At 45.4% G+C, this 12,466-nt stretch overlaps 1 protein-coding gene across 5 annotated transcripts in view; it reads right to left on the minus strand.

The window, feature by feature from the left end:
• Nucleotides 1-12,466, minus strand: part of R3HDM2 (R3H domain containing 2) — a 109,565-nt gene that overhangs the window by 530 nt on the left and 96,569 nt on the right. For all 5 annotated transcript variants that reach the window (XM_012652033.1, XM_012652052.1, XM_012652066.1 and 2 more), the window contains 8 exons: nucleotides 12,283-12,409; nucleotides 11,878-12,038; nucleotides 11,273-11,427; nucleotides 9,938-10,038; nucleotides 4,523-4,692; nucleotides 3,383-3,530; nucleotides 1,201-1,298; nucleotides 763-847 (listed from right to left, as the gene is read on the minus strand). In XM_012652033.1, the coding sequence (XP_012507487.1) occupies nucleotides 763-847; nucleotides 1,201-1,298; nucleotides 3,383-3,530; nucleotides 4,523-4,692; nucleotides 9,938-10,038; nucleotides 11,273-11,427; nucleotides 11,878-12,038; nucleotides 12,283-12,409 (1,045 nt within the window). The remainder of the gene's footprint in view (nucleotides 1-762; nucleotides 848-1,200; nucleotides 1,299-3,382; nucleotides 3,531-4,522; nucleotides 4,693-9,937; nucleotides 10,039-11,272; nucleotides 11,428-11,877; nucleotides 12,039-12,282; nucleotides 12,410-12,466) is intronic.

Below are 12,466 nucleotides of genomic sequence, written 5' to 3' on the forward strand. Positions count from 1 at the left end.
CTCCAAATCAACCCAATTCCCCACTATCCAGATTCTGATCAGGGCAACTAAGAGGAAAACAATGAATCTTTCTCTTCTTTTAGCCCAGAGATGCAGGCAAAAAGGGACTGGGAATCAGAATCCCAGGTTTATAATCTGGGGACCTATACCTCAGTTCTCTCACAGGGTGCCACTGCTATGAAGGAAATGTGTCTTTTGCTGATTTTCCTTAGCAAAGTCAATGGATCAATCTGAGATATGTTCCACAGTTCCCTTTCTACTCACAGGCTGGCCCAAATCGATTCTTCCTTCTTATCATCTCAGGAAGTCAGTCTCCCTTCCTTTCCTTGTTTAGCAAACTGCTCTGAACAGGGGACATCCTGAGAGATCTTGTACGCCCAGCATGGAAGGCCTGCAGGGGAGACTTACTTCCCCATATTCTCTACCAATCTTTCCCTAAATTAGGTCTAGGACTACCAAAGGTAGATATCCTAGATTAGGGTCAGCACTGTGCCCAGAAGACTTTCAATAAGAGGCTCAGCAACTACCATCATTGTGCTATTCCCAATTTTTACCATGATCTTCCTCAAGGGAGGACTTACCAAGGGACGACTTGGTAAGAAGGACTGAGATACTTCACTTCTCTACTTTCTGTTTTTGACCACAAAGGGTCCCACTTCTACACCCCACCCTAAGCTGGCTTTTCCCCGTCATCCTAGGCTGGTAATGAAGGGCTGGAGGGGTGGGCACCCCCTCTCAGGGATTCAGCATGCTGTGACTCACCAACGTCTGCCGTCCCCAGGTCAGTGGAGGCAGATTTGAGAGCTTGTCGCTTGCCCCGGTTTCCATGCTTCAGTCCACTCTGTCCCTTCAACATTCGAAAGATAACTTTCACCTCACGTAAACAACACTGACTGCCTTGTATCCCAATGGCTGCCTGAGAAATTGAGGAGTAGCACCCAACCCTGAAGACTCCATCCCACCAGGCAGTGAGAATGGCCAAGGAGTGGCCACTGAGAAACAAAGAGCCCCTTCCTCTTGGTCCTGGGGTTGAGTGGGAGGAACGAGTACAAAAGTAGGGCAAGGCTCCCCATGCTTTGTTCATTTTGTGACATCTCCCTTGTGCATCCAGCTAGTTGAAGCGAGTGGCTAAGAGATAGGAGCCCAGATGGGAAGGGAGGTCCGATGGCCCGCCCTAAGGCTGATGGTGGACAGCCTTACCTGGTGCACTGTGTAAGTCGACTGGCTGTGGAGCAAGGGAGGGCAGATGGACAGATTGTACTGTAATGGCTGGCCCAAGAGGGAGTAGCGTCCATCACCTAGGGAGCAAGAGCAGATGGTCTTCTGGGATCTTGAGCTTCACGGTATGACTTTTATGAGATTTTAGGAGGTTTTGGAGATAGCAACAATGCATACTATTTCTACTTTTCTATGATGGGAGTACTCATGTGGCTGATTTAAGAGTAGTCTCTCTTCCTAAACCCTTTGGCTCTCAGCTATATCTCACAAATGGGACTATTAGGTCCCCTCACTCTTTTTTTTTTTTTTTGAGACAGAGTCTCACTCTGTTGCCCCGGCTAGAGTGCCGTGGTGTCATCCTAGCTCACAGCAACCTCAAACTCCTGGGCTCAAGCGATCCTCCTGCCTCAGCCTCCCGAGTAGCTGGGACTACAGGCATGCGCCACAACGCCTGGCTAATTTTTCCCATTTTCAGAAAAGACGGGGTCTTGCTCTTGCTCAGGCTGGTTTCGAACTCCTGAGCTCAAACAATCCGCCCGCCTCGGCCTCCCAGAGAGCTAGGATTACAGGCATGAGCCACCACGCCCGGCCCCCTCACTCTTAAAGAAGGGCTCTGTTCACTGTAAACAAAAGGCCCTGTGAAAATGACTAGGGAAGAAACCGACAGACCCTTATAAATGTCTTTTATCTCTTACACAGATTGTCCCCATCTCCAAACTGTGGGGTTCAAGTTTCTGACCATGTGAGAGGCAATATAGCATAGTGGTCAAGAGTGCAGATTTGGAGGCAGACTTCTTAGGTTTAAATACTGGCTCTATTACTAGAAATGTGATGTTGGGTATGTTTTTCCCTCCTTAGTGTTGCTGGAAAGGCTAAACAAACATAAGACATGTAAAGCACTTATAGCAATACCTGGTACATATTAAGCACCATAAGAGTTACCGATTATTGATAAATATTACATTTCAGAGCACATTCAAGTTTTTAAGCCATATTCTTCTTTCTTTTTTTTGAGAGAGTCTTGCTCTGTCACCCTGGGTAGAGTGCAGTGGTGTCATCTTAGCTCACTGCAGCCTCAAACTCCTGGGCTCAAGTGATCCTCTTGCCTCAGCCTCCTGAATAGCTGGGACTACAGGCATGTGCCACAACGTCTGGCTAATTTTTCTATTTTTAGTAGCGACGGGATATCACTCTTACTCAGGGTGGTCTCAAACTCCTGAACTAAAGCGATCCTCCCACCTCAGCCTCCCAAAGCGCTAGGATTACAAGCGTGAGTCAGCATGCCTGGCCCTAAACCATATTCTTTTTCTTTTTTTGAGACAGTCTTGCTTTGTCACCTGGAGCTAGAGTGCCATGGTGTCAGCCTAGCTCACAGCAACCTCGAACTCCTGGGCTCAGTCGATCCTCCTGCCTAAGCCTCCTGAGTAGCTGGGACTACAGACATGCGCCACCATATCTGGCTAATTTTTCCTATTTTTAGTAGAAACAGGATCTCATTCTCCTCAGGCTGGTCTTGAACTGCTGACCTCAAGCAACCCTCCTGCCTTGGCCTCCCTGAGTGCTAGGATTACAAGCACGAGCCACTATGCCCAGCCCTAAACCATATTTTTATCTTCTTTTTTATACTGCTTGTGACAGTTAAGGCAGAAAACAGATAAGATTATTCCCATTTTATGTGTGACTAACATCATTTTATAGATTAGAAAACTGAGGTCTAGTCCCGAGTTTAAGTAACTTGCTCAATATCACAAAGCTAGTTAGTGGGAAAGCTGGAACTTGAATCCAAATCCAGTGTTCCCTCTTCTAAAACCATACTGTTTCTGACACAGCCTCACACTCCCAGCCCTCGGACTCAGTACTGATGCTAGATTAAACTCTTTGGTTCGTTAGAAAGTCCAGTGAATTCTTTTCCCCAGCCCCTTTCACCCTACTTGGTGGTGAATACCAGGTATGTAAAAGAAGGCTGGAGTAAGTTAAGCATGGGCAGCACTGGAGAGGGACAAGTGTCCATGGCCTAAACAGGGATGTTAAAGGAAGAGTTAGCTCCCAGAATTGGATCAGCCACATTGGTTCCCTGCCTGTTGCTACTTTCTCAATCTCCCCAATTGGGAATGGGATGTGAAGGGTGAATTCCATAGCAGCCAGGCCTAATCTAATCCCCTACCCTGTGCTGAACCCCCAGGCCGGGGAAACTGTGTAAGGACAGGCAGGGGACTGAGTCCTGTGCAGACGCTACTGAGGCTGGTGACAGGAGAAGGTGCTGGAGACTGGGTAGGAGATGTGATAGGGCTGCTGCTCATCTGTGTGCTGGCCTGTGGAAGAGAGGAACACATATCACATAAACACCAAACATTACTCTCTGGATATTCCCATGGCTTGACTTAAAATTCATCTTTCTCAGGAAAGACGTTTCTCTTGCTGGACTCTGTCAAAGTCGGACTGCTTCTTCATACTGCCCCCTTAGTCCTTAATTCACTTGTGTATTTTATTTTCATTATTAAATTTTTTTTGAGACAGGGGCTCGCTCTGTCACCCAGGCTAGAGTGCAGTGGCATCATCATAGCTCACTGCAACCTCAAACTCCTGGGCTCAAGTGATCCTCCTGCCTCAGCCTCTTGAGTAGCTGGGACTGCAGGCATGTGCCACCACACCCAGCTAATTTTTTTATTGTATGTAGAGATGGGGTCTTGCTCTTGCTAAGGCTGAGCTCGAACTCCTGGCCTCAGATCCTCCTGCCTTGGTCTTCCAAAATGCTAGGATTACCAGGCGTGAGCCACTGTGCCTGGCCCATTTGTGTATTTTAGTATCTATTTTTGACACACTGTTTTAAGTATTTTCTCTGAGCATTCTCTTTTTCTTTTTCTTTTTTTGAGACAGAGCCTTGCTCTTATTGCCCCAGCTAGAGTGCAGTGGTGTCATCATAGCTCACTGCAACTTCAAATTCCTGGGCTCGAGTGATCCTCCTGCCTCAGCCTCCCAAGTAGATGGACCTACAGGCACATGCCACAACTCCTGGCTAATTTTTCTATTTTTAGTAGAGACAGGGTCTCATTCTTGGTCAGGCCGGTCTCGAACTCCTGAGGCACCACGCCCAGCCTCTGAACATTTTCAAGTGTGTCTTATCTGCCACTTTAGATATTAGGTTCCTTAAAAGAGGATGCTCCCTTCTATTTTTTGTGTTTTTTCCCCAAAAGTATGCACGGAAAAGCACGTAAAAAGGGGCTGCTCAGTCAATGGAAAAATTGCTCCCTGGGAGGAATCTGGTCACCTCCTTGCCAAGACAAGGCTGGGTTGCAGAACTCACCTGGGGACTACTGTCAGGATTGTATAGGTCTCCAGGCTTCTGACCCCGCTGGTCCATGTTGTAATATTTACAGTGACTCCATTGGACCATGGATGGGTTTGGTGGGGGCTGGGGTCCATTAGGAACATTCAGCTGCATGACCACTACACCTGGTCCAGAAGGTGACACTCCTGAGGGCCAGGAAGAAAGCAGTTGGTTGTAAATTCAAACTTTCTTTTGGCCATCCAGCTAGCCCTGAGTGGGACAGCCAGTAAGCAAATCCAACCACTTGCTTTAGGGTCACTCAGACCACGTCCTGCCAGGAATCTGAGATGGTTGCTGATTTGGCTTTTGACTCCCTTTCCACCGAAACAGTGGAAATCTGAGTGGATGGGAGATGAGTCCTAGATGCCAATGCTCCCCTGGCCTTCACCTAGTGAGGGGTATTTTGGTATGCTTGGCAGAAAACAACTCCATTCTGTTAAAGGTGGGTATTACCAAATGCCCAGGGCAGATTGCTCAAGTGTCTGGGCATGGTACAGGTCCTAGTCTGGGCCAAGGGCCAGGACTACAGACATGTGCAGGCTTTTATAGTAATGGCTGTAGATAAGTCAGTGATCTCTGGTTGTTCTGGAGAAGATAAATGTACATAGTGTCACCAAGCCAGACCTAGAAAGTACTTCTTGGCCAAGGTTAGGGTGAGCTGGGAAACATTTCAAGCAGAGAGAATGGTATATTCAGGAAATGAAAAATAATTCCAGGTGCTAAGACATAGGGGTTATGTAGGGGAAGTAGGAGATGAGACATATTTATTTGTTTATTCAACATTTATTGAATATTTACTATGTGCCAGTTCCTATGCTGGGCATTGGGCATACAACAAACAAGCCTGTTCCTGCCCTCATAGAATGGACAGTCTATTAAGGATTCAGACAGTAAACAAACAGTTGGTGGCAGAGTCTGAAGCACATTCTGGTAAGATGTTTCGACTTTATCCTGTAGGTGTTGGGACTACGATTTGTGCTTTGGAAAGGCAACTCAAGTGGGCTGAAAGTAGGAGGGAGGGACTAGCAGCAAAAAGACCACTCAGAAAGCTCCTGAAACAGAATGAAGAGATTCTGAATAGGGCAATGCCAGCAGGAATGGAGTAGGAGGGTCAGACCCTCTGAAGGTAGATGTGAGCCTAAGGTTTAGCACTGGCACCCATGGATAACCTCATCCTTTCACAGGTAAGGGGAAGGAAAGGCCTCACTGAGGAGGAACATTAAGGAAATGAAAAATAAAATCTTCTTCATGGTGAAAAGCAAAGTAAGGAGTTAGGGAGAAACAGTTTGATGGATGGTCCTTGCTGGAAGGGATAGGCAAGAGCTATGCTTCCCCACTGGAGATTATCCAGAATGAGGGTCTGCTCATGACCCCCAAGCTATATTCCTGCTGGGGCTGAGTTCACGTGTATGTGGTGGTAGAGAAATGGGAGCTGGGGGTTACTAGCTCGAAAACCTGCCACAATGCTGCTGTTTTCACGGCTCGGTGCTCCAAGGCTGCCACTGCTGCTGCCATCACACTGCTTCCTATGGCAGGAAATGTTATAGCCTTTGCTCTGGGCACCAGTCATGCTGGGAAGTAAATGTGATTGTTTTTCTCAGGTAGTATTCGCCAAAGGAATGGAAAAGAAATGGTGGGTGGCCTGAGAGAGCAGCTCAGGAGACACGGCATCTGTCATATGCTACTCCCCAGCCAGTATGTGCCCTCTACCCTCTAGGGTTCATCCAATCAGAGAGCACAAATATTCAGAGCAACAGGCTCACATCTCCCCATCCCCTGCCAAGAGGGATAACATAGCTGTAGAAGGGCCACAGGAAAATCGCACAGTTGTGGAGTGTCATGCATCTAACAACTCTCGGCTTATTATAGTTGTTCTGGGCATTTTATTTCCCTATCCTAAGAGTCTCACCTGCTACAACATCCTCTACCAACAAAATTGCAGTTGACCTTATTCAAATACCTCGTTGCTACCTGAGGGTCCAATGCAAAAATAATCAAATCTAGAGCTTTTCTAGAAGGCAGCTCATAATCTGAGGCTAACTAATGCCCTGGGTCAGGAAAGGTGGGATGTGTCTGAGTGTGTAGGTTAAGCATAAGCAAGGCAGTGGAAGCTCTCTGTAACACCAACGTGTAGCCATAAGGAGCTGTTAGGGGGCTCAAAGGAAGGGTGAAAGAGAACAAAATGCTCACGTTATTTTCTCTGATCCCAAGAAAAACAAAGCAAGGGTTCTCAGTCTGCGCACTGTTCTGAGCTCTCCCTACACTTAGTCCTCCCCCACTGGCCTGGAGCATTGTTCCTCCACTCAGCCGAGGACACAGCCACTCTGCTGATAAGCTGATTTTTATGCTTCTCTTCCTCAAGCCCAAAGCAGGTGGCATCCGTTAGCAGCTGAACTGCTCTTAATAGACATGGCAATAAAAAAACAAAAAAAAAAACCCCAAAATAAAACCAAACCCACTGTCCAGTGACAGCACTTCCATATAATCAGGTTGGGGGAAGGAGCCTGGGTTGGGAGCGGGTGGGAAGGGGGAGAAAGGGGTTGAATAAGGAAATCAATTTCAGCTTGAAAGCTCTGAAAGGAGAGGGGACGTGTGAATGGCTTTTTAAGTGGCATCATTAAACCTGGGCAGAAAGGTCGATTGGGCAGAGCAAACCACATAAATACAAACAGATGACATTTATGTCTGGCAGAATTGTTTTTTGTTTTTTTTAGATCACTGAGGTGAAAACTGATAAGGCTTATTCCCTACCACCAGAAATCAAATCTCTAGAAAGGAATGTCCAGAGAAATAAAATCCACAGGCATCTTTCCCAAATTATAGGATAGAATCCAATAATATCTTGGTCTTTTTTGTTTTTCTGGTGGGGGGTGAGGATTCTCAGGAAGTGGAAAAGAAAAGAGTAGTAGTCTCAGCTTTGGAAACCCCTTGGCTAAAAAAATGAGCCAGTAAGTAGTGCGAGGCTATTTCTGCATGCATTTCCCTCTATCCACGATGCTGTGTCACTGTGAGTCGGGAGTCTGTGCACAGGCATCACTGCCACCTCATGTCTGTTTGCATCTTCCCCAGACAAGCATCCCTGTAGAAACCTCAAGGGACTTGCAAGCCATCATTTTAGTGGCAAGAAAAGTGTTTCCTGGGGTTTGAGTTATGTCTAATATCACAGTGGAGGAATTAGGGTACAGGCCTGGGGGTAAACTGGGCAACTACAAAAATGTATTAATAAACCACAACAGTTGTTCCAGGAACAGCCAATCCTAATCCCTGCCTTTATTTTTGGAAAAGTGACCATGTTGCTACATGAGAGGAGGATGGGTGACTTTCCTCTGAAGGTGACAGAGGGGCACTTGTGGCCTGTGCTTGCCTCTTTTCAGTAAAGGGTGAACTGGAAAGGCAGGCAGAATAAACACTTGTTTCCCTTTTTCTACTCCCTCTTAGATTTCCGTGAGCAGAATTAAACGCCTTTAAAGCCAATGATATGGTGAATATGGTCTCTTAGATGATGTGGGTGGAACAGAGGGTCCCACATCTAGGAGAAGTACAAGGGGTCAGTTAGAAGCCCAGAGTATATCAGGGTTGCTAGGAGTAAAGGAGATAGAACCGTGAAAATTCCAAAGCAGCAAGGGAAGTAGATGGTGAACAGGGTTTCCCCATGTCTTTTGTTTTTCTTTTTTTTTCCCCCACCCTTCCCATGTCTTTTGACTTGAGAAGCCTAGATTATCTCCTTCCAACTCCAGTCCAGATCTCTAGTGCTGCCAACTTCCAGAGCAACAGTTGTTTTAGTATTATTTTTTTTTAGGCTAGTCAAGTCAAGTGAAGCACTGGGAGTAGAGAAGGAACAAAGGAGTCTGTAACTGGTTGTGATCAATTAGTTGTAAACACCACTGCACTTGGACCAACCATGTTTTAGTATTCTTAACCCAGTACTAGGTCCAGAATAGGTAATGAAAAATTCTTTTTACTTGGTTTGTTCTTGATTCAAAGACCTTGTACTGGAAGATGAACAGATACAACCACAGAGACTCAATAGAGGTACTGACATATCACAAAAGATGCATACAAAAATGCACATATGTATGCCCGTATACACATGCACACACTTATTTTAACGAGTAGGAGAGAAAATGCCCTGCGGTACCATGCACCACCACAGGCTACAGTAATTCTTGGAGCTGGTTTCTACAATTTCCATACCCCACTGGGAATTTCAAGGCCAAGTGCCCCTGGCGGACATTAGGAGAAACAGCTAGAGACACCAATAATGTAAAAAAGGGTAAGAGCTGTCAGATTGAAAACTTCAGCCCATAAGAGATTCACGTTTGGCCTGGATGAAGGCGGAAGTCATTGTTCCTTAAAGGTAAGAACTGATCATATCTAACAAGTGAGACTAATTCTGGAATCCCTGCCACAGCATCTAACACAGTGAGGATGCAAAACATCTTTTAGTAAAAAATACTCCATTTCTAAATGGGGAAAATTGGCAAAACATCTCCCTCTCACCAGAAGAGGGCACTCTGACATTCCCACAGTGGAGTGGAATGGGGATGGTTAGAGGCTAAAAATTAAGACTTTGTCCCCTCCAGAACCCCTGAAGTTTAGCTGCATTGTACTGCTATGTCAGGGTAGGATGAAAGGTATACAAAGAGGGACAGCTGTACTGGGTGTGTAGGGGAAGTTCTTGGCAAAGGCAGTGAGAGGACGCATGGCATAAACTTATTGACCTGGAATAGCTGGCCCCACCAAAGAGGGACGTTAGCTGTTTAACATGATGTCCATTTATTTCCCACTGGAGGGAAAGGAATAGAGTACAAAGCCTGTTGAAAATGTGTTGAAGATGCAGCATGAGATATGGAAAAGTCAGACTCAAGTTCAAGTTCTAGGACTGTGATCTTAAGCAAGTCATTTAATCTCTTTAAATCAAATTTTTGCCTTACAAAGTTGTGATGAGAATTAAAGTGTTACAATGTATGTGAGCACACTAAAAACTGCTAAACACATCTAAGATATGACTTAAAAAGTATTTAATCAACTTCCCTTATACTCTCAAGAGAAAAGAAAAGCTGTCTATAGGAAGAATGAGTGTAGGAGACACATGTAAGTATTTCATGACCCAAAGGCATGTGAGTGTAATGCTGGATTCAGAAAAAAAAGAAAAGAAAAGAAAAAGACAACAAGAAAACAAGGAATTCAATTACAGACGTGGCTTCCCAGGGATGAGGCAATCAACCCCCACCTGTTGAGAGATCAGCCTCAGTACCCCTGGAAAACACCAGCCAAGACTTTGGTCTTCTTTCGTGAGAGAGTCACAGTAGGGACAGAGCCAATCCCTGAACTCCTGCCTTTCCCAGCTCTTGTCAGTGCCCAGGTTCCCCCAATTCTTTATCCTCTTACCTGAGTACTGCTGTGGCATCTGTGGTGGACTGCAGGGAGAGGGAGACTGAGGCATCTGGTACTGCTCAGAGCCAGGAGGTTGCAGAAACCCCACAGAAGGGCTGGGAAGATGGAGAAAGGAGGAGTGGTGAAACGGTAGAGGGAGAAACAGCTCCTGGCAAACAGCTGCTGCTTCCTGGCCCTCCCCTGTGGGAAGCAGAGGCAGCTCCAAGCCATTCCCAGACCAATTTGCCATGCAATTTCTAAAATCACTCATCAGTTCAAAGTTAATTATATATATTTGTACTTGATCATCTTTCAATTAGGAAGCTGCTAATCAGTGCTACAGATGGAATGTTAGCGACACATGCTCTTCCCAACACTGTGGAAACACCATATATACACGTGCACACGCACACACACAGATTCTAAGAAACACCAGAAACATAAAGAGAGTGCCAGAGATAGACACACAATGCTAGAGAGAGATGGATTTAAAAAAAGCCTAAGGATTGCTAATTATTTTTGTCCTAAAAGTAAAAAATTAAAAAAAAAAACCACTAAGAAAATACGTGATTTAAGATATGTACACAATGGTAAACACAGTCACCTAAAGGCAAATAGGAAAAAAAAAAAAGAAAAAACACCACAAAACTCAAAACAAGATGGAGACATACATATAAAACCACAGAGATAAAAATACACATGTTGGGAGACAGACACACAGAAACACATCCAATTAGGCCCAGACTTGAGTTCTAGTTCTAGCTCTGCTTCTAACTAGCTATGTGAATTTGAGTAAGTTTCTTAACATCACTAGCTAGAATTTCCTTGTTTAAAAAATAAGGAAGAAAAATAAAACAAGAGGAGTGGACTAGATTTCCTGAGGTACCTTCTACTGCTAAAATTCTATTAGCTACAACCTACACTCAGATATACAGAAATAGATATATAGAAATAGACACACCTATGGTGTTTCATTCATAGATACAAACAGAAGTACACAGAAAAATTTACATATATAAAAATTTACATATATATGCTCCGAAACTGCTCCTCTTATGAATGAGTAGTCTCTATCCCATAGTTCTGAATCCCATTGCTTTGAAAAACAAAAAATGGGAGAAATCATAAATTATAAATCTCTGAAGCAGGAATTCTCTTCTGCTAATGAGCTCTTATGCAAATGTCAAACCAATGAGGAAAAATGGAGAATGAACTCCCTCATGTTCTACCTGTGTTTGCACACTACTGGGATCTTTACCCCTGCCTTTCTTAAGCCAGTGGAAACAAAACATGGTGCAACAATTGCTGAAGGTCTATGGGAGATGTACCTCGCTCTTTGGGAGTCCTCACCTCGTACCATTCTGCTGAGCCGGGGGGATCATGCTGTAGTACACTGGCACACCCCCTGCTGGGAGGCCTCCTTGCACAGACTGGCTTGCAGGGACCAGCATGGGTTGTTGGAAAGGCGGCTGGACCACATTTTGTGAGTCATTACCCACTGGAACCTGGGTGGGATAAGTGAAGAGAATGACTACTCATACTCCCACTGAGATCCAGACAATGGCTTCGTTATCACTAGACAGGGGCATTAAAACTTCCTTCCCTACCTTTTAGAGTCTCCTCCTGTTTTCCCCATGTCTAAAGAAAATTTAGGCATTTCTCCCTTCTCCAAATACCACCCTTGGGCATCTGACATAGAAGAAGGAGCCTGATTTCCTTTAGACACTATTTTCCTGGGCATATGCTCATTTGTATGGCTGTATAAAGACCAAACAATTTAAAGACTCTTCTTAGACTCCATGAGCTTTCTCTCAGAGGGAAAAACCCCCAAAAATAATTCTAGAGGGAAAGTGGACAATATTTTAGTATTGGAGTTGTCCATCTGGATGACCCCCAGAAGCTGTCCTTCTCATCCTGAGGACTGGGTGACCTTTCCCAATGCAGAATGCACCCACTTGGTAAGAAGGCAGTGGAGTGTACTGAACCACCAGGCCTTGCATCTGGCCCCCCATGCTGCTCCTCTGGTTGCTGAGCAGGCCCTGGTTCTGTGGCTGCTGGACCCCGATCATGCCTTGGTAAGCCGCCTGCTGCTGGTTAGGTATCATGGGCTGTAAACCTAGGGATGGGCAAGGCAGAGAAGACATTAGTATGAATGTGTAGGAGGTCACACTCTTATCAGTAATTTCCCTTTTCATTTTATTTTACCTTTTCTTTTCCTAGAAATCCTTAGTCCGTTCTTAGGACCCTAATCATTCCTGCCCCCGCCCCCCTTTTTTAAAATGGTAAAGGTAACTCTTCTCGCTTTCCCAGTCTTCCCTTCCCCCTATTCACTGCCTTCTCACACCAGTGGTTCCTCTTACCAGGCTGCTGGGATGGCTGAGGCAGCTGTTGACCACGTTGGGGGCTGTAGGCCACCGGGTGAGAGAGAGGTCGATATTGCTGGTTGGAGTTAGGATACTGTCCAGGGGGATAGTAGGAAACCTGGATCTATGGTAAGAGGAAAAAGATGTGTGAGATGTCCCTCAAATTCAGCCCTACCATTAC

Source organism: Propithecus coquereli, unplaced genomic scaffold (genome assembly GCF_000956105.1).
Source record: "Propithecus coquereli isolate 6110/MARCELLA unplaced genomic scaffold, Pcoq_1.0 Scaffold111, whole genome shotgun sequence".
Classification (NCBI taxonomy): Eukaryota; Metazoa; Chordata; class Mammalia; order Primates; family Indriidae; genus Propithecus; species Propithecus coquereli.